A 23,521-nucleotide genomic window follows, 5' to 3' on the forward strand; every position below is an offset into this window, starting at 1 on the left:
GTGAGGTAGAGACTACATGGATTTAGGGAGCAAATGTATATAGATATCAAGTGTATGTACCACCCAGGACATTTAATATACAGTAATTTTTAAAGAAATTTTAAATACTTATATTCAAAATCTATAACTGGCTTAAGTTGGATAGAGGTTGCCGTTTTTTCCTTTGTTGTAGACGTTAAAATTCAAAGTGTTATGACCGCTATAGAAAAGTAACTTGAATGCATTCTACTTAAAGGAATATTTGTAGAAACCTCAGGAGGAAATTTAAGTATCTAAGATCACAAAAGGAGATGGTTATATTAGGTACACAAAATGTATCAATACAAAATTCATATTATAGATTGTGCATTTTAGCCATTTGCCTTTTATTCATATTCTGAATATTCTTTGACTTATGTGAAAAAGGAAAAGAAGGGCAAATGTTATCAGCACATAAGGAAACAGTAAAACTATTTTCACTGGTTCTGACGTTTTTCATACATATTAGTTAAAAGCGGCTGGTGAAGTAGATTTGTAGTCATATTTCTTCCCTGGGTATTAAATCATGTGATGCTGACACAAAATACGAAAATAGAAATAGTTTCATTCTAGAAACACTGCTTTTCTTACAATTTTTCATCTGCATAATAATCATTGGAAGAGCAGTAAGAGTGGAAATGTCAGGAATACTTTCTTTACTATCGTGTTTTTTCCCCAAGTCCAATATTAAACTTTAATGAATGAATTATAAAAATTGGACCATTTTAAATAAAATCCTCAACCTACTTAATCTTCAAGAATCCCAAAATTGGGAGAGAGAATAACTTTTTCAGGAGAGTAAAGTACCCATCCTTTAAGGTAGAGCTCAAGTCCCTTTTGCAATTTGGCCTAACTGAACTTTGGTCCTCAGTGAATTCTACCACTCTGAGTCCCTACATTAAATAACAAGACTACTTGTTTGTGTTCAATATTCTATTTTCTCTATTTGATGTTAAATTTGTTTTTCCAAGTCTATCTCCTTAAGAAAGGGGATGATGTATATTTAATGATCATTATTTTACAGATCTAAGCAGGTTGAAGAGTGATAAAATTTCTTATAGATTGACAAAATTAAAAGGAAACATACATGTCTTCAGAGATAATCTTCTCTGAATAGGTCTTGGACTCTGTTTACTAAACATTCAGGAAATGTTCAGAGAAGGAAAAACTTTATTTATATAATGCCCAACAATAGAAATTGTCTCATCTTTATAAAATAGATATCAATAACTTTCTAAGTAACCAAATCATGGTTATTTAAATACAATATACTGATTGGGTGATGACAAAATCCTGGTTGGGTTCCATAGGAAATGATTTCTAATTAGTTAGGAATGGATCATATTAACAATACATCTTACCTACGATACATTCAATATTACTAAAAATATAAAGAATAGAGAGAAAAAGGGTAAGATGCAAAGGACTTAAAAACCACAAATACATCATTTTACTTATTATAAAATATTTCTTCAGAAGAGTTCTTCAGAATTATTTGTGGTGCATATGTTCTCATCCAAGTACTATAAATTTGATGTTTAATCCTTATTGCAATCTAATTATGTAGACATGATTCTACCCATTTACCAATAAGAATGCTGAGTCTCTGGGAGGCATAGTAACTTCACTTAGGACACCTAGGACACTCAGGTGGAACTAAGATTTGCACATAAGTCATCTGTCTACAAAGGTCACATATTCTACACAGCATGATAAGAATATGCCTTCACATGAGGGCCAGCAAATGCAAGGCATTCATCTTCAGAATTTAGCGCTTATACATTTCACCACTATGTTTTGACTATTTTTTTCCCAATACGAGTGATTCATTGATCTTACTTAGTCTTGCTAACCAAAGGATGACAGCCTGGCACAGTCAATCTGGCTAACTAATCTATAATGGCATCTGAACCCATGGCCTTGGAGTAATCACCACAAGACACAAACAAAATGAATGAATGTTCTAATGTTTGCATATAAAGTCTATCGGAACTCACTCTGTTTTCATGGGAATTATCCATTTATTCATTGTTTAGGTACAATTCCATCAGCATTTACAATATTCATGAAGGTTGCTCGCACTGGTGCTTGCAATTCATCAAATTCCCTGTGGAAGCTTCCTAGATTCTAGCCTGCAGAGTCTGTTGATGATGTCTGTGGAGCAGGCATAGCTTACTGAGACTCATCTGTTTTCAGTGACATGAAATCTAAGACTTTAACAAATATGCCAGGAAAATACAGCTTCTACAGGGGTAATTTGGTGCATTTTTTTTGTTTGTTTAATTCAGGCTCTGAAAATTATTAGATCTCGATTTAGACTTGCAAAATTAGTTCACCAGCATTAAAATTATGCTGCCTATGCAATGAAAAAAATAGAATGCATTTTAATGGAAGGTTTGACCTGCAGAAAGATGAATAATTTGCATCAATTTTTGTGCATTATGTTCAACTAATCAAGACAAATGTATTCATTCATTTCTGTAAAGCTGAAGAACTGAAGGCCAGCAATATTATGCATCTGTAATGATGAATATTACAGTACTTATTATATGATGAATTGGGAATTCTAGAAATGGATGGTGAGCAAAACAGGGAAAAAACATGCTTTTCATACTGATTTCTATTTTTATAAAACCAACATCTGCCTTAAATAAACAACCTCTCCCTTAGTACCAGTTCTACATCTCTCACTTCATCAACTAACAAGAAATAAAGCAGTGAGATCTCATGCATTTAACATTAGAAAATAGAAGTGAAGAATGAAATTTCACATTGTTCATACGTCAATGTGGTAGCCTTATACCATAAAGAGTCCATGATACAACCTATTGTAATATTTTTTTACTTTAGGCTGATTATGTGTAAGGGCATTATAATGAGATAAAACTTACTTAAGAATTACTAATAGGAATACAGCTATTTTGTATTCATTAATATATTTTGCAAATTAGTTTATAAAGGTAACATTAAAATCCAATTATGAAGCAAGAATGCATCTTATTTATAATTACATAAGTAAATATAATACAAGAAAAATGTATATAACAATTTTGTGTCTGACAAAATTGTCATTAAATTTAACCTTAGTATTATAAGGGATTTATAAGTATACTCTTTACATTCATCTTTAACTTCACCTCTACATTGCCTATTACATTCTTCATGTATTACACATATTTCAGTAGTTCTCTGACTATGATATAAGTAATTTAATTTGGATTTTGTTCACAGATATAATTATTCATGGACTGTTTGAAACCTACCACTGATTTAATCCCAGAAGTAAGATGAGGATACATAAGATTATAGAAAATTTTAGCATCTTGGACAATAGGCACAGACATGAGCAGAATTGCTTCCATCCCCTTTTCAGCTGACTCATGCTCCCCATATGTTATTAAAGTTGGGAGGCACCAATAAATGAATGAAGTGTGCCACTAGCTCATTGTTAAAAACAGAAATAGTTTTAATGGGACCCTTCAGACACTTTACAATATTTCTACCAAATTGAACACAGCAAAACAAAATAACAGCAACTGGCCCTAATGGATTTTTTTCTAGATTGCTGTTTTCCTACGAGCTCATGGACTGCTGAGTCTGCCTAGCCCTCAAAGCGCCCTGTGCACTCAACATTCCAAAGACAGAAGCCAAGAAGGCTTTTAGTATGGGTGGTCAGAAGGGAGGCAAGGCAGCCGAAAATGCCATTAAGTAGAAACGCTCCCTGTTCGGCTAAAATAGATTATCACCTATGGTGAATTAAAAGGCAAGACTGCAATTGCTCACACATCTTAAATATTCCTTAATGAAAACTGCTGTATTTGCTTTTTTTGCTTTACCCCATCCAGTTGTTGTTTTTTAAAAATTCTAATGAATGAAAAGGAAGTTCAGTTAACGTATTATGAGTAAGAACACCTACAATTTCAAAACTCTACCATACAGTAAATATCACATTAAAATAACATTGCTTGGGCTTCCCTGGTGGCGCAGTGGTTGAGAGTCCGCCTGCCGACGCGGGGGACGCGGGTTCGTGCCCCCGTCTGGGAAGATCCCACATGCCGCGGAGCGGCTCGGCCGTGAGCCATGGCCGTTGAGCCTGAGCGTCCGGAGCCTGTGCTCCGCAACGGGAGAGGCCACAACAGTGAGAGGCCCACATACTGCCAAAAAAAGAAAATAATAACATTGCTGCAGTCAGGAAAACTATGAGAGGGATTTAATGTCACCGCAAGCTTAATTAAACCAGTTTATGCTTATTTAGCATTTACCTTCACATCATTGTTGATTGCTCCACTAAGGTATTTTTGTGTAAACAGAGCTTCCCTAATTAAATAGCTTATATCTGAGTCATTCAGTGATTTCACAACAGTTTGGGCAGTAATCATCACACTCAGAGTGATGAATGGTGATGGCAGGCCCCTAGATGAATAACACAGGAGGAGGCCTAGCAGGTTAAAAGGACGCATGGACTTCTGGGGGAAAAAAGAAAAATACGTATAATTTTTGAAATATTTCTGAATATCGACTCCAAAAGAGACATAGTATTTCTGTTTACCCTCCTGCACTTAACCGCATACACCTCTATGACAATATCTAAAAATCTGAGCAACAGTAAAAGCAAAGCAAAGGGAGTTCCTCTCCTTGATCATATTTGCAGTATTAATAAAGACAGAATTTTCATATCAGTTTATGGTTTCTGCAGGTATAAACTCAAAATCCTGGGGAATTTCTGGAACTAATCTAAATTTCCAGAACCCGAGCCTATATTGCTCTGCTTTGAATAGATTCATCTCCTTAACTCTTGCTGTGAAAGAGACTCAAATAACCTCTTCTTTTTCACACCTAAATGCATTATTTTTTATTTTTATTTTTTGGCTTATGATTAAACAAAATTTAAAAACTAAGTAAAAATGACATATTACAAAAAAATTGTCAATATACTTGAAAAAGATGATATAAAAGGCAAATGCTAATTAACTAGTTGAGAAGTGCAGGTTATGAAATTGGTTGAAAATTTATGGTAAGTCAGAATCTCATTCAAGTTCTAGAGTTGCATGTCATTGCATTTATTAATGACTGAGTAATAATTCATGAAAGCCATATTTTTGGCAGAGCTATGACATAGTAAATCATAAATTACTGCCTGAGGTTTTTTGCTCAGACATATTTGAGGGGGTAAAGTGTGAAATGCCTCTTTCTAGATTATACTTCTTTGATGAAGTTATATGAGTTAAGACTTATAATGTATTGGAGTCTCAAAATCATTTTAATTTTATACTATGTTATGAGTGAATAAAATATAATTTACTAAAGTTAAGAACTTAATATTATCAAGTCAAACAGAAGAAAACTATCTGAACAAAAGAAACAAAAATTATATTGCAATACCTACAGGTGAGTGGTTTGAATATTCATCCCTTCAAATTTAAATTATTATGTTCAAATTTATCTCATTCAGAATTTGGCTAAAAACAAAATGTATGTTAAATGCATTAAGCAACTTTTAGTAATGAGACATTTTAATAAATTTAAATTCAATATTGTTTGGCAATGAAAATAAAGAAGAATATGGTAAAATATTCTTCCTAATCTATAACTTTGCTATGCCAAAGTATTATTAGACGCTTTGAAGTTTTATTAATATGTACTGATAATTTTACATTAAAAGTCCAAGAAAGTCCTATAAAAGAAATTTATCATGTGCTATTACCTAATTTTTAAAAATTCATTTTAATGAAAACACTAATTTATTACACTATTATACCAAACTAACTACACACTACGAAGAAATGATTCCACTTAGATATAAAATTCAACTTGATTTCTTAAGTTTCTCATGCAAGTGACCTTGCCTGTATCAGTGACTATTTTCTGCAATAACTACGCTTTCTTCAGAAGGCAAAAGTTGATCTGATCAGCTGAGTTGAACAGATAAAAGGGGGAAAAAAAATCTACACCCTAAGGCTTATAGTTTAATTTGTTTCGTTCTCTCCTATATAAGATAAGCTTAAAATGAGAAGAAATAGAAATTCCAAATGCTGTGCCCAGTATTTTCCTTCACTTAAAAATTTATATAGTTTATACATTTATTAATATTTTGAATTGTTTTATATTTTCCCTATAAGTCAATATCTTTCAGTAAACAGTGTCAGGGGTAGGGAGAAAACAAAAATTGCTATTTGTATGTTTCCAAGAAACTGTAACAGCTTCCCTAGAACTGATTTAACTGTTATCTTTCTTTTTTTAACTAGCTTTCACATCTGAAATATCTCAGGGAGTTTTTGAGAATTATATAATATACTATTTTGATTTATTTGTAACAAGCATTTCCTTAAAGCAAAACAATATGATAAGAGACATTCCTGGTACACTGGTACATTGTATTTACAACACAAACAAGCAAACAAACCAAAAAACCCCATCAAGTTAAGGTTTTATATTAAGTATAAGTCAAATTTCTTTATTCTAGAAATTTTGAAATTATGAGTGCTATTATGTAACTAATATTAATGAAGAATATCTGTGCTATACTCTAAAGTCCTCAAACATCCTCCCCAAATCTTATTCAATTCTCACTACCCTCAGTCACTCAGGTTCGTTTAATGAGGTCATCACATTGAGTAATAAAAGATGCCATGTTGATCTTTAGCTCCAAAAGTTATTGGTTTTCTGTATTTATAAATCTTGCTGCACCATCATATTTTCATATGTAGAGTTCATTTGTTGAACAAATAATTGAGGGTCGACAGAGTGCAGGCACTATTGTTGTGTGGGCTTACAACAACAAACAGACAAAAATCTCTGCGCTCTTCCACGCCATGTAAACCAAAAGAGGATGGTAAGGATACACAGGAATCTCACTCCTTCCAGAAACAACACTGAAAAATGCATTTATTTTCTTCAGCTCTTTCCAAATGAAACTGTGAGGCAATGGGAACCTATCAAATCACTGCTTCCATTCCTCTCATAAGTGTTTAAGAAGGTGTTTGATTTTTAAAATTTGTTTGAAAACATCATCTAATCATACTTCTCCACGTAGTTTCTAGCCCACTTTAAATCAAACTCTGGGACTCTATCAAGTACATTATCTGAAACATTACTATAAGTTTAGCATTAAATAGACCTTAGGTGTTCCTAGTCTCACCCTGTAATTTTACTAATTAAAAAAAAGAAAGAAATTTAGAAGCTATAAATTTCATGTCACTTGTCTAAGATCACATTGACAAGGCTAAATCTAGAATATCAGTGTGCAAAATACTACATGATGATACTTTAGAGCATATTACCATCCTCTTTTCTAAAACATAAATTTGTTCATATAACTTTTCATAAATGAGTACAAGTACGCTTGAAAAGTTATCAAAGTTACCCATCACAAATTCTGAATAAATGGTACATCAACTCATGAAGTTGTTCTTTAGGTAATTATTACTGAGGCAAAGAGCCATATGGGATCTAACTACGGAGTATGCCAGGATTTGAACACTCCATCAACACAAAACTGTGGCAATAAACTCAAGCCTTACTGTGAATATAAGTATAATTTAAAGCATTTGGAAAAGAAGTGCTTCTTAAGCTATAATTATGAGAATTCAAACATTTTTATATATTAAAATTAATTAGAAAACTTCTGAATTAATACATACATTGGCACAATAATGGCAAAGCTTTGGATGGCCTTTCCCTAGTGCAAACAATAAAGGGGGTTCATTTTGTGTAGAGAATTTTAAAACAATAATAGCAACAACTGTCACCCGGCACTGGCAAGTCAAAACATGTCAAAAGTAAAATATTCCTCTCTTGAATATATCTTTTGTTCATCCAGGTTCTAAACAATTACTATTGAGTTTTAACAGCCCAACTCTTATTGAGTTTTGAATTATCATCTATTTATTTCTTATTCCTTAATAAACATTGTACTCCACTTGGAAACTAATTTGGAGAATTCTCATTATACAGCTCACTCCCCCAAGATATGTGAGCTCAGCTACACTTCCATATTTTTGGAGCAAGAACTTAAGGTTCTTGTTTTTTTGTTTTGTTTTGTTTTGCTTTCACAATGACTGTGCAATCATTATTTTGAGTCTACTATATAATTGCAGGAATATGTAATGTTACAGCAGCGAATGTCTCAAAATTCTCTCAAAGCCAGTTCAAACTATTTTGAGCTATAATGAATTTGAGTACACTTTAGCTAATATGAAAGAATTTAATGTTGAAGTTTTTGAAGTCGTTACGGTGGAAAATTTTTGGACTTCCTAGACATTTGAAAGTTGTTAGAAATGATCCCAAAGAAACAAAGACATGGACACTATTGCAATTTCTGGAATTTATCATGAAATGGGATTTTTATGAATCTGTGCCCAACTTTCTAACTATGGTATACATGTTAGCTCATTTGAAAGAAACTTTTCAAAATTAAAAGTAATAAAATTATGAATGAGGATACATGGACAAATATGACTATACCATTTATTAAACGCAAATACATGAAGATCCGTTTTGACAAAGTCATTAAAAATTTGCAGAAGTTAAGGCTCAGAAAAATTATAGTGTCATTATTCATTACTGTATGGCCAGTGAGTAGCTGTAAGTGCTTTCCCCTTTCTTTAAAAAAAAAAAAAAAGATGTAATAAAAACATGTTAATCTGTTATCTCTTTTTCTTTGCATACAGTATCAGTTTCCTATTTCTGCTATAACAAATTACCACAAATTGAGGGGCTTAAAATAACACAAATTCATTATCCCATAGTTCTATAGGTCAGAAGTCCTAAAAGTGAGGTATCTGCAGGGCTGCATTCCTTCCGTGGCCTCCAGGAAAGAATTGGTTTCCTTGCCTCCTAAACTAACTTCTAAAGGTCCTCTGTATTGCTAGCCTGTGGTCCTTTCCTCCATCTTCAGTTCACCAAGTTAACATTTTCAAATCAACCTCTCTCTCTCTCTCTCTTCCTCCCCTTCCCTGCCATGGTGTCCCCCCACCCCAAGATTTATATATTGAAACCTAATCCCCAGTATAATGGTATTTGGAGGTGGGGTCCCTGGGGTGTGATTGGGTCATGAGGGTGGAGCCCTCATGAATGAGATTAGTGCTCTTATTTAAGGGACTCAAGATAGATTCCTTTTTCCTTCCTGGCCTATTAACTAAGAAGCAGCTTCTCATCAGACACCAAATCTGTTGGTACCTTGATCTTGGACTTCCACCTTCAAAAATTGTGAGAAATCAATTGCTGTTGGTTTTACAGCACCCAATCTCTGGTGTTTTGTTACAGCAGCCCAGGTGGACTAGTACATTCTTTCTCTCACTACTTCTGTTGTGATACCTTCTTAATTGTGACACTTGTGCTTCCTTCTTTTAAGGACCTTTTCATTACACTGGACCTACCTGGTTAATCCAGGATAATCTCTCCATTTTAAGATCCTTAACTTAATCACATCTGTAAAGTCCCTTTCGTCATAAAAGGTAATAAATTCATATGTTCTCAGGGTTACACCATGGACATTTTGGGGGAGCCATTTTTATGCCCATGACATGTACATATATACTGTAATATGTATTTATACATTCATTAATCATATGAATGTATATACATGTTCATATACATTATACATAAATATGAAGCTCAATAAATGAAAATTTTCATTGGCTTTTGTGACAATTATTATTATTTCATTCCATGATTATTAGTGAAAAGAATTTTGACATATAGAAGAAAAAGAATGTTAAAACTAATCAATCCTAGTGTAAATATTCTAGGTATGTTCCTGGTAAATAGTCTGCTACTCCTCTTAAATAAACATATACCTCTTGTAAATAAAATAATTATTCACAGTAACCATTTGTGGCTCATTCTTTTAGTTAACTAAGTCAAATACAATATTCATAAGCCACCAATCTGAAAAAATAATGTTGCAAAAACTTTGTTCATAAAAACTTTTTTTACGTGTAAGATTGAGAAGGTCCTTTGTGGGGGGAGGTGTTGTGGATGTTTTCAACACTGATACAGTAAAATTGTCTACTGACCATTTGGTAGAAATCAATTTTCCTTTTGTTACTTATTCCTTTAGAAGCAGATGTCCAAATATCTTCCTGACTTTATACAGTCTCAGAACATAGCAAGATACATTGGTTTGAAGCAAGATTCCTAATGGCATATGGAGGCATTGTTTTTCTTCCACTTTCACAGCAACTAAGATTAATGAACAAAGAACAAGTGGCTGACATGAAGCCTACCCATGGGGGTGCCGACGCCATAACCTTTGGAGTCTATGAGGCCGCCAATCTGTGTCAGGTTACAGTTCCTCTGAGTGACAAACTCAATGGTTGTTGACTCCATTAGGAAAGCATAATCAGAGGTGAGGACTCTCTGGATTCCTTCTTCATTACTTTTGACGAGCACGGACTGCCTCCTGCTACTCATAAAGGCCCACATTTTGTCATATGTGGAGATTTTTGATTTCTGGGGAAAAATAAAATACATAAGAAAGACATTTCTTAGTTTCCACATGATCCTACAATATTTAGATGAAATTGACCATATTTAGTTTGCTCATCCTACCTTATAACTGTATTAGTAATGACAGTGATACTAAGCCAGAAAAAATTCAAAATCTGTATAAAAACATTTCTCATAGCAATTCCTCATCGTATTTCCAGGTATAGAGCAGATTTATTTAACAAATGTATAAAAAAAGTGCCCTGATGTTCAAAAGTTCACAACTAGTAAATCATAGGAGGCAATAAACAAGAGAAAATAAACAAGATTAATAAGGACGGTTTTTTTGTGTTTGTATCTCACATGAATATCTCGTGTACAATTTTATCCTTCAACATTACTATAACATCAAATTTGGAAGATGCAGACACTGGACACTAAGAGTTTTTTTTTTTTTTTTTCCCCAAATTCAGTTGACTATAAGACAGATGTTACATTATCCCCCAAGGATACATACAGATATAGGTTGAAGAGATGAGAGGAATTTGTTACAAATAAGGATATTACAAATAAGAATGACTACATTTCTTCTAAGACACAATCTGGACACCACAGAACTTCTTTTAACCTGCCTCAGGACAAGAGGAAATCAGTCATTCAGGTCTTACTAACTAACCATTCCTGGACCAAGAAAATAGAAGAGTTTTTACATCCAACCGGAAATTCTCAGTAGGGCTTCAGTACGATCAATTGCTAAAGGAAAGAAATGGGTTTTGTTCAGAAGGCACTGGTAAAACATAAACAAGAAAAAGGTTAGCATCTGCTTATGGAAAGCTCGTCTGTGAAACCTTTATCTTAGTTTAATTCTTATACAATCACAAAAAATAATACTGCAACAATAAACACAAGAAGGATATTCACCATACTGGTTGCTCTGTCATGAAAACTCAAAACTATTTTCAAATAAATAGATATGCAATCTTTTGCCGCCTAAGCGTGCATTTAGTCCTACATGTGCCAGGACATAAATGCGATATTACTCCTTCCACTAAAAGGTAGGTACACAGTAATATTCAGAAAAATTCTGGAATTATTTCAATGATAAAATAGGAAGAAAAACCTTAATTTGGGGGGGGGGGAATACCTAAAGGTACAATAAGTGCTTTATAAAAACAAGTAGCTTTAGAGCTAAGAAAGGGTAGACGTGTAAACCTTTGCTCTCCAGTGAACACTAAAACATGCTAAAAGGTCAGTGGCTTAAAATGGGAAAGAAGGCAGCTAGAACCCCCAGAATAAGATTGATATAATTACAAATTTGGGCAGCTATGGAGGCATGTCAGTTGTTTTCAAGTAAAATAATCAAATGTTAGCAGTAGAAAAGGGAAATGAAAGGAATAATTAAGGCTATGATGAAATTCTTACTGGAATAATTAAGACCAATAGTGAGATTTTGCAAAGATGTGTCTGGCTATCCAAATTAGTAACATAATGAGGATAGCTAGAACAAGTTCATTTCCTTTCAAAGGTAAAGAATTTTTCTCCTAAAGTTTTGGATTAAGTGAGGCCAAAATACAAAATAGAATCAAAATCAGAGCTCACCTGCAGATTAAAGAGATTTTATGTAAAAAAAAAAAAAACTTGGATACAGTTTTTGATTTAGTGAATCTGTGACTGATAATAAACACAATCCAAAAATGTAATACTAAAAATTTATGTAATCAAAATTGTATGCTCATTTCTTGACAATTTAAAATGTAACATCTTTAATGGAGAGTGAGAGTGTAATATCATAACATGGATGTACCCATTGAGGCCAAAAATCAAGCAGAGATAAAAAGTGTACAAAAAGTTATTCTTACTTGTATTGTTCATAAATCTCCTAAATTCTCTGCTTTATTTTAGTTATAGGAACATTAGCAATAAATACATTTTATTGCTTTAGTTACATGATTTTCAATTCATGATAACATGTTCCATCACTGAAGAGTTAATTTAAATAAAAACTTGAGGACTAGTAATTTTGTCCAAAACAAAGGGAGAATATAATGTTTACAATGACACTAATCATTTAAATAGTATAATTACGTCTTTCTCTTTTTTAACATTAAAAGAAAATTTTAGTTTAAACATTATGCAACACAATTTAAAGAAGAGAATTACAGTACATGAATGTATCCATTATTAATATTTTGCTGTGGTTAATGAAGTAAACACATCAATCTTTTTAACAGAACCCACACCCAACAAACTAAGATATATTTCTAATATATTCTTTATAAATGTATAGTTTAATTTTACATTAATGTGAAATTTAGTTATTTTACATTTGAAATGTCTAATCTACAATACTAACCTTCAGCTGACAAAATAAGGATTTTACAAAATATATTTTTATATAAAATTCTTGGAACACTTTACTGCACTGATTTTTTATTTCTATGAGCATTTCCTAGAAGGTACTATTTATATTCATTTTGAAACTAATCATTTCCTATCTTTTAAAAACAATTTTATTGGAGTATGGTAGATTTACAATGTTGTGTTAGTTTCAGGTGTACAGCAAAGTGAATCAGTTACACATATACATACATCCACTCCTTTTTAGATTCTTTTCCCATATAGGCCATTACAGAGTATTGAGTAGAGCTCCCTGTGCTATACAGTAGGTCCTTATTAATCATTTCCTACCTTCCATTATTACTTAAGTATCTCTTATTTTCTGGAATCTATTGTCTATGATTTTTGTACAGGTTCACTCATCTTTCCTGTCTGCAGAAAATATAAGTATTTCTATTGTTCCTATATGGCATAATAGGTTTTGATAGAAAAGTTACCCAAATTGTTTTGTTTCTCATAATAAAAATAAAAACCCAAATAAGAAATATTTCAGTTTAGAAATATTGACTACTTGCTGCTCACACACATTCTATATGGCTTGCTTGCTTGTTTTGCTGTCATTCTTTAACCACAATTTCCAGCTGAGCACAGTTATCTCTCACTTATGGCTGTGAAACACAATGCTGTGTAGAACAGATATGGGAAGTAAGATTAAAAGCCATTACTACCTTTGTAGACTGCATGTGTGTATGTGTGCGGTATGTAATGCCATTCAACTCTTAAACAATTTCTACAGAAAGTTGAAATAGAAAACTAATCTTTAGCATTGCCTGGCAATTTTATTACTTTTATCATTTTCAGTAGTGAAGATGGTACAGTGCATCACTGGTTTAAAAACACAAGGTCTGAACAACCTGAATTTTACTGAAACCCTTAAATTTAAAGCAGCTAAGATGGCTTATGAAATATTTGAAGAAAGTATCTGAACAAACTCTTAGGCTGAATATGAAGATTACGAGGCTTTTTTCTCTATAAATCTGGCCACTCATAAATACTTGATTACCTATACTTAACTAATATATAGATAAATTCTGAATAATGTAGGCCTGAGCCAGAAGTAATGATCACTAATTCTATATCTCTTATTAATAGAAGATATGTCCTTATGCAAGCCAGTTAATCTTTTAATTCCAGTTTACATAATAGTCAAATATCTTTGCTAAACTTACAGGGTTTTTGTGAGGATCATATAAGACACTACACGTAAACACACTATGCAGTAGTAAGACATTTTTATAACTCCAATTACTTTTTAAAAAGAGAGCATACTACTCCCAAGTGCTTGTGTTTTATTTTTCTTAAAAAACACCGAGTATTCTGGCAAAGATGGAAGGTTGAATATCATCTTTGAACGCATGTTCTCTCCTATGGCATGAAACCACAAGGCAAAAGAGAAATGGATAGGGCGCAACAAAAACAAAAATTTGGAAGCTGGAAAGCAGAGAGATGAATTGTAACTGAGCTAACCAACGTTTAGGACCCCCTTCTCCCCTGTAAAAGTTTCTGAGATTGGCATCTCTACATCCTTCTCAAAGCCGGAATGATCAAACGTCTAACAAAAGTAGAATTTATTGGAAAAATGTCTTAAAAACAACTATCTCTGAGCAGCTTGGTGACTGCTCCCTCCCACCCAAGCAAAGGACTAGAGGTTTTATTCTCTGGGAAGTAAACAAAAGTGCACTGGAGGAAGTTGAGCTATGGGGGCCCATACTGAAACCAGAAGGAAGAGGCTGGAGTCTATAGCCAATGTTGAGACCAGTCAGCATTCTGTCTGTTTTGGTTCTTTGAATTCCTCCAAGAAGATATTTTTAAGGAAAACTGGACTGCTCTAAAGAGATAATAATAATATTAATAACAACAATAATAGTAATAATAGCAGTTAGCACATATAATAGCATGTGCCAAACATTATTCTAAATTATTTATACATATTAAAATTTTTTAAGTTTTACAAGATTTCTATTAGGTGGTAGCATTTTTGTCCCCAGTCTAAAATTAGAAAACCAAAACACAGAGTGCTTTATAATATGCCTAAATTCATGTGGCTTCTTCCTAGCAAAACCAGGAATCAAACATGGGCAGATTAGCTACCAAGTTCATAGTGTTAATTATTGCACTATATCAACTGCATCTAAAGGCACATATCATGGATTTCCAACAAAACAACCCACTATATCACCCAAAAGTGAAGCTCATAGTTTTTGACCCTTAACTAAGCACCCAGAGCTTGCAGTGAGTCTCTAACCTAAATTATAAAGACCAAAACAAATAAAATGGCATAAATGCCCTCAGAGAGGTAATAGATGCTGCACAAATGCAAAGAAAAAAATTAAATGGACTCTGTTGAAAGAAAATACATTCAGAGAACAAATACATATTAAAAATCTGATATCAAAAATGGAAACCTCAAGTGAAATGTAGAATAAAAGAGAATTTAAAACAGTGCAATTGGCTTGACCTCTAATTTTAGGATATTTATATTAAATACATGTGGAATTATACTGATGTGATACTCTAAGATCTAATGTGTAAGGAGGAAATAAGGAGCCTCAGCTAGTTTTAGTTCTAACAAAATAGAAAATTGTTGAACATTTTCAAGGTAAAATAGACTGTAGGATCTCTAAGGTTAAAATCAATAGACAGAAGCTGTATAAGTTAAAGATTAGGAATAAGAACTCATTTAAGGTCAGTAAGCAGGTATTTAAAATTAATAATCAAATATTTGTATGTTGAGTGTGAAAATTTATGTAAACTTATTTAGAAATAAGGATATACCAAGTTGCAATGTGAACTAAAGATCGTAGGTGGAAGATGCGGCATTATTTTGAAAGAATGACCTGTATCCTATGTTCTGCTGACTCTCCTGTTAGACTAAGGTTAGTTTCATTCAGTGAAGTAGTTACTGATCATTGCCAAGGGACGTGATAAAATCGTGGATGGAGACTAAGCTGCTGAGCTAAATGTGCACAGTCTTTGAAAGTCCTCTAGCCACAGGGATACAGAGAAGTGAGAGCACCAGAAAACACAGAACACCAGAAAAGACTCAGGAATTGGGACACAGCTTGGCCCTGTGCATCACTGTTGCCAAATTCATTAGGAAAGACATTCCAGAAGAATGTATTATTTAAGAGGAATATGAAAAATGAAAGTCAGGTAATAAACTAAGCATCAAAAAATATAATTTTCTGTAAGGGAAGAATTGAGATAATGGCAAATTAGGGCATAGAAGAGAAACTATTCAGATAGAGTATAGCCAAGTTAAAAACAAAAAATTTAATTAGTGAAAAAAAAAAGAATATCTTGTTTCACTCCTTTACTTCACAAATGAGAAAACTAAGGCTACTTGATAAGAAAAAAATATTAGCAGTGAAGGTAGATTTATAAAGAGTAAAATGCTGATAGGATTTATGACATCATGGTTTTAAAGAAGAATTTTAATTCCATAACAAGACAATAACTTCTTTGGCAAAAATGAAAAACATTCCTAAGTATTATCATTACAGTTAGGCTGTACATAGTAATATAAAGTCACGCAAATAAATCAAGTCTCAGAGATATTGCTTGAAGTGAATATTAAAATCAAAGCACTGTAAAGGGAAAGCATATTTAAAATGTTTGAAATAAAATCGTCTTATTTTCTCACACAACCCACCCCGCCGCTCTAAATACTGGAATAAATTTCTTTCTTTTTGTGTGTGTGTGTGTGTCTCATATTAAAGACACTTATCCTTCTGTGTTACATCAGACAGATTTAGGATGTCAATGTTTAGCAGTGCTTATCAAAATGCTGAGGCTTGTAAGTTGATTTGGTTTTGGCTACGTCAGCACAAAACCAATAAAACTAATTCATAAGGCACTGTCTTTTTATAATAGCAATTTTCATGGGCTATGAAACATCAACAGAAGGATAAAAGAAAAAATTCTTGTCAAGAATAAACTTACAAAGAATAAGAAATACAACACTTTTAAAAAATTCACAGATGCCAAAAGATTGTGTGCTTTACAAAGAGCATTCAGTATACTTAAAATATTTTAAACATATAGCTAATGATTCCAAATTTAAGGATACATAGCTTTCGTTTCTGATAGAACTCGAAATAAAGTTTGCAAACTGAAATTACCTGGCTCTTTGAAGATGTCCAATATCTAATGGGTTTTAGGCAACATTTTTCCTGAGCATTTTAGAGAGAGATTTTTAGACACAGTAAGATATTGATACAAGGATAGTGCTTTGAAATTTTGTTTCTATCCCATCTAAAATGCTATGAAAGCCAATAAAGTAAGGGTTACTCTTGTACCATTGGAGTAGATCTTTTATTGTAAGCAACATATTTTACAAATTCAAAGCCATTTAAAAAAAATCTTTGATTTAAATTCTTTAGGACACAAATGAATTCTTCTCCCCCACTCACTTTGATTGCTGTCAAATACAAATTAAAATTTAGAAACCATCTTGTGTTCATTGGACCTATTTTTTTTTTTTTTTTTCTGGTACGCGGGCTTCTCACTGTTGTGGCCTCTCCCGTTGTGGAGCACAGGCTCCGGACGCGCAGGCTCAGCGGCCATGGCTCACGGGCCCAGCCACTCCGCGGCATGTGGGATCTTCCCGGACCGGGGCACGAACCCGTGTCCCCTGCATCGGCAGGCAGACTCTCAACCACTGTGCCCAGGGAAGCCCATTGGACCTATTTTTATAAACCTGTCAGATACCCTAAAAATGATAAGAAAATATTTGCTAGACCTCTGAAGTTAATTTAAAATTAACTTTTTAAGTGTGTTCTAGAGGAAAGCTTATTTTCTTGAATAAGAGGGAAAAATCTTTAATATTAATCTTGTTTTAACTATCATAACCACAAAGCATCAACAGTACAAAGAAAATCCAGTACTATTTTATAATATGTTTTTTATACATAATATTGAAGCGTTGACTACAACTCAAATTTTTAAAAAAGTTTATCAAGTAGTACAGCACCTAAAACATCTTGAAGTAACTTCCTCCCGTTGCGGAGCACAGGTCCCGGACGCGCAGGCTCAGAGGCCATGGCTCACGGGCCCAGCCACTCCGCGGCATGTGCGATCCTCCCGGACCTGGGCACGAACCCGCTTACCCTTAGCATCGGCAGGCGGACTCTCAACCACTGCGCCACCAGGGAAGCCCCCAAAGTAACCTTTAAAAAGACTTTATTTGTGTTAAGAACCCATTTATTTTTATTTAAAAAATAAACATTCATGAAAAAATATTTTCTCACCTAAACCATAATGTGTGGAAGAATTAGTTGAACTCTGGTGTATGGATGAAAGTGGTGAAATTACTAAAAGAAGAGGGAGTAATTTCTGATGATTTTCCATAATTACCAAAGTAAATTTGGTGTCATTGGTACTTACTCAAATCATTCCTTTTCAATAAATTCCACATTACCAATTTGGTTTCTAATATTAACTTAAATATTTGGTTATAAGTGCTATAATAACATTTATTATTCTGTTATGAAAAAGTTGCATGTAATCATTCCTAATATGTGGTTTGAAAAAGCCCATACCAAGGGAGACCTTGGTAAAGGAGAATTTGGCTGAGATTTGCATTTTAATTTTTTATTACAGTAAATAAATCACCAACAATAGTGGAACATATGTGCTAGGTAAGAACAGCTGAGCCCTATCTGGACTCATCTGACCTTGGTCACTAGGAAATTAGAGTTAATTCAGGAAAACAGGACTGAAGCCATATGTGGTTCATAACAAAGGTGGATCTGAGGCTAGTGCAGTGATCTGAAAGCATTTGGCTGTTAGCAAACCTGTCAGTCCTTGGAATAATTCTGGCAGTTTTATCTTGAAGCATCTGCAATCTCTTAAAACAGGATATTTGAAGAGAAAGACAATGAAAGAGAATTGCTCTTCTCATCGTTACGGAGAATTAATAGAGGAATAAGAGAGAGAATTATGACTGAACATAATAGGATGGGCAGCAAGTTTAAAGTGATTTGGTGCAGTTAAAGGCAGTTATCCTTTTGAGGCAGTTGAGCCAGGATTTGATAGTTCATTCTGCACTATTCAGAATCCCTACTGATGATTCTTCTGGTCATTGCATTTTATTCTTTAAATGAGATATCTTGAAATTTCCTGGTCAAATATTTTCTTTTCTTATAAATAATAGTAATCAGCAATATAGTTTACTACCATTTGGTCAAATTTAAATAAAATTAGGAAACTTGACTTCACTGGGTCAATGGAGGACCCTGAGCCACAATTTCTTGGCCATGTCTAACAAAATGCTTCCCTAACAATTTCAAAGAAATGTTATGAGGAATAAATGAGAAAATTTATATAAAGTCACTTCGACAAGCTATAAAGCTCTCTAAAGATATCAGGATTTTATTCTTATTGCAAATTTTATGTGATCAACCAGTGGAGGAACATAGTAACTCTCTACTAGGACTGCAGCATATAACTACTATATTCTTATATCTCTGGCTTTACCTTTAGAATAATTTATAATTTATAGGAACATGGAAACATTCACTTGCTTACCCATTCACTCACTTGTTCTTTCATATTTATTGAGCAACAGCTTGGTGTAAAGGACCATGCCAGGCACTATGCATGTAGAGGTTAGACCAAAACAAAGCATGGCCCCTGTCTTAGCAAAGCTTAATGTCCCATAACTACAGGAAAAGCAAACTAAGAATTATGAAATGGTGTGATAAATGCCTTGACAAGAGACAGATGAGGTATAACCTACATTGATGAGGGGATGTATGACAGGAAGTCAGAGGAAATAATTCCTTTTCCTTTAGGATTCAAATCAATTACAGTTTCGCTGGGTCTCTCACTCCCTTCTAATTGAAACTCTGAACTATAAATAGGTGTGGGGAAAAAATCCTCAACATTTGAAACTCTTAAAGGAATCATTGTTCTCACTTTCAGCCAGTACCCTTTCCAGGATTTCTAAACTCTTCAGGGAGATGATGCAAACCTCATCAAAGTATTTTAAGAATGATGTTTAGATACATAATGTTTGTATTGCTGTAACCTTATATACATCAAAATATATACAAAATGGATACTTTGTTTCTAAATAGTAAATAAATGACCTTAGTTGGCCGTAGGGAGGAGAGAGAAACAGTTTTAATCACTTCTCCATCCACTGGCTAAACATGCATACTTGATCATGATAACCATGAATTTAATATGTATAAGGTAATTGCATCAATGATTACATAAACCACTAACCTGAGGTACATTTTTTTTCTGGCCACACCGTGTGGCTTATGGGATCTTAGTTCCCCCACCAGGGATGGAACCCATGCCTCCCTGAAGTGAAAGCACTGAGTCCTAACCACTGGACTACCAGGGAAGTCCCTGAGGCACGTCTTAAGTAGAAGAGCCACATCTGACCTAGGTGCTTGAACTTGCCATTTTCTCTAGCTCGGCTGTACTTCCCTTGCATATCTGTATGCCTCACACCTTTACCTCCTTCTGATCTTTGGTCAAACATCGCCTTTCCAAAGGGACCTCCACTATTTACTCTATTTATAATTCCAATTCCAATGGAACACAGATATGCCTCCTGTTTATTGTTATCCGTAGCACTTAATAACTCTGTAGTATATTACATATTTCCTATTTTTATTTATATATCTGTTCAGTTCCTATCTCCCTTTGCTGTGAGATAAACTGCATGAAGATGGAGAGTTTTGCCTTGTTTTGTTCATCATTATAGCACCTCTACTTAGAATAGTGCCTGGTGTACAGTACATACCAGTAGCTATTTATTGAATAAATGAGCTATTTCTCTTGTGGTAGAATTTAGAAGACAGGAATATTAGTCTCAGCTCTGGTGTTACCAAGCTAAGTGATATTTCATGAGTAATTTCATACCTCTATAACTCAGTTTGCTCATCTGCAGAATAAATGGGTTAAACCATATAAATTCTATGATATCATTCACCAGAGATAGTCTATATAATTTTACATATTTAGAAGAATAGGCACATTTACTTTTTTCATATTCTGTTCATGCCTTAATTTAATAAGGAAAAGAATACCATTGGCCTAGTTTTAAAGCAAAGCATAAAGAAATCCACATCACTGTACAGCATAAATAATTTTCAACCCTATTTCAATGTTAAAGTGTAGCTTTAATGTGTAAACAAAAAATACTAGAATGTATTTCACATTCTACATATCTCAGGGATGGGATGTAAATTAGTGTCCTCTTTGTTTTTTCCCACTTTTAGACCATCACTGTCCCACCCCTTTTGGAAAACAAACAAAGGTATAAACCTTTGTTCTGTTAAGATTCATGCCATACCAACTTACTACCTGATTCCTCTTACTACAGTCTTCTATTCATTTTCTGGTTATGTCATCATTCTTAAAAAACTGTAGTGCCCAAATGTTGGTTTCTATCAGTGATGAACTAGTAAATGTTTAACAGTTTGGCTCTCTGGACTTCCCTGCTGGTGCAGTGGCTAAGAATCGGCCTGCCAATTCAGGGGACACGGGTTAGATCCCTGGTCTGGGAAGATCCTACATGCCGCAGAGCCCTAGAGCCCACGAACCACAACTACTGGAGCCTGTGCACCTAGAGCCTGTGCTCTGCAACAAGAGAAGCCACTGCAATGAGAAGCCCACGCACCACAACAAAGAGCAGCCCCCATTCGCGTCAACTAGAGAAAGCCTGCACGCAGCAACGAAGACCCAACACAGCCAGAAATAAAAATAAATAAGTAAATAAATTTATATATTAAAAAAACAGTTTAGTTTGGCTCTCTGGAAAAGTGGAAAGGCCAGATTTGTAGCGTTTCCTGGTTTTTATGATTTAAATATTCCCACTCTCACCATTTGAAACTATGGACTTGATACCAACAAAACTATGAAATTCTTAAAAATATAACTCCTGCAAGTCAATATAAGCCAGCTCCAGTATACCCCTTTTTCTCCTTCCCCCAAAGTCCTGAGTGATTTCTCAGTTATTTGACCATCATTTCCAATCATTTTCTTACTAGCACCTCATTCACCCCAAACCATGGCTGTATATATCAACACCTGAAATATCTTTGCTTCAAAATCAATTAATCAAATATCCTACTCTGTGATTATAACCTCTTTCTTTCCTAGTTTTCTTATTTCGTTTCTTTACTGGTTGTAGTTTCCTATTTCATTGGTGTCTCATGCCTGGTAATGACCTACCTTCCAATTCATTTGCTTCCTCTACTTCTTTATATTCCACTTTGTTCAGGTGAGCTTCCACGATCCATAATTTAAAAATTATTGTTGCTAATATCCTAAACTCATTAACCTCTCTCTCTTTTCTTTGGACCACCTAACCTAACAAAAACCTGAGTAAACCCAACTCTTCACTTCCTCTAAGTCTGTATCAAGGCAGCACAGAATTGCTGGAGAATCTCATACTATCATTATGAAGAGCAAAGCAAAGTAGATGCTCATTGCTGCCCAGAAAGTATAATATTTCTCTCAATTTCTTCTCTACAGTTCCTATTTCAACTTTCTCTCCTTTCCCAAAACTCAAAACCTGTGGATTCATTCACTGTTGGAGGTTGATCATTGCTTCACAGAGAAAAATTAAACCGTGTATGGGAGCTGACTCAAAGACCAAGCCAAAGCCCTTCTCACAGCAAAAATCTTCTTAAGTCAAAATCTCTCCTCTCTCTTTCTGTTCTGTTACCCTTTCTTCCAAAGGGAATCCTTTATTTTGTGGTTTGTATTCTACCACATCCTTTTGTCTTTTTCAGGAATATTAACACACTGATTTCTCTCTTATTACTCCTCTTTGATAACATTTTGGCATTCTCAAATCTTTTAGATCTTAACTTCCCTTCATCTAGTTGATATTCCTTCCACCTCTAGTTACCATACTTTCTCTTTCCTCCCCTTTACAACAGAATTCATCAAAGAGTTGTCTTCATTATTTCATTTCTTTATTTTCTACCCAATCCTCTATCCACTGCAGTCTGTTTTCCAGTCACATCCTTTTATTAAAATAAATCTGACTAAATATACCAATGACCTCCATATTTTTAAATATAAGTAGATTTTTAAATTTTTTGTCCTCAGGTCACCAGACCACCCTTCAACATGCAATGCCCTTAACCATTCCCGCATTCCTGACACACTCTCCTAACCACTCTCTTCACATCCACTGCTACCCCTTCCAGTTTCTTCTCTACACTAAGCCAGAATGATCTTTCTAAATCTCAGACTTGATCATGTCAACCCACAGTTTATTAACTCTCTTACAAGGCTCCCTGTTACTCTCAAGATGAAAAGATAGTAATAATACAGGCTACAAAGTTCTAACAGGCAAAGCTAGTTGACTACCCATTCTCTCATTATTTTCTAACCTCTTTCTAACAGAATATATATTTCCTATCCTCCTGTTCATAACAAGATAGTCATGTAACCCAATTATGCCCAATGACATAATAAAAAAATGTTAATGGGGCTTCTGATGAACACTTTTTGATAGGGCAGATTCAGTTGGCATGCTCCCAGTAGCTTCCTAGACTAATTCTATGTTCTCATAGTACACTGTAGCCATCCTTTGCAGTTTTTAAGTATATATTCTATTTAATTATCATTTGGTTAATTTCCATATTCCTCAGGGCTTTTTTTGAGTCATGGTGTCTAGTGTATCTCTACACTTACTACAGGTACT

At 34.0% G+C, this 23,521-nt stretch overlaps 1 protein-coding gene across 3 annotated transcripts in view; it reads right to left on the reverse strand.

Annotated features, from left to right (window-relative positions):
* Positions 1-23,521, reverse strand: part of GRIK2 (glutamate ionotropic receptor kainate type subunit 2) — a 668,512-nt gene that overhangs the window by 23,449 nt on the left and 621,542 nt on the right. For all 3 annotated transcript variants that reach the window (XM_007465776.1, XM_007465777.1, XM_007465778.1), the window contains exon 14: positions 10,245-10,470. In XM_007465776.1, coding sequence (XP_007465838.1) covers positions 10,245-10,470 — 226 coding nt within the window. The remainder of the gene's footprint in view (positions 1-10,244; positions 10,471-23,521) is intronic.

The sequence above is a fragment of the Lipotes vexillifer genome, unplaced genomic scaffold, assembly GCF_000442215.2.
Source record: "Lipotes vexillifer unplaced genomic scaffold, Lipotes_vexillifer_v1.1 scaffold732, whole genome shotgun sequence".
NCBI classification, from domain to species: Eukaryota; Metazoa; Chordata; class Mammalia; order Artiodactyla; family Lipotidae; genus Lipotes; species Lipotes vexillifer.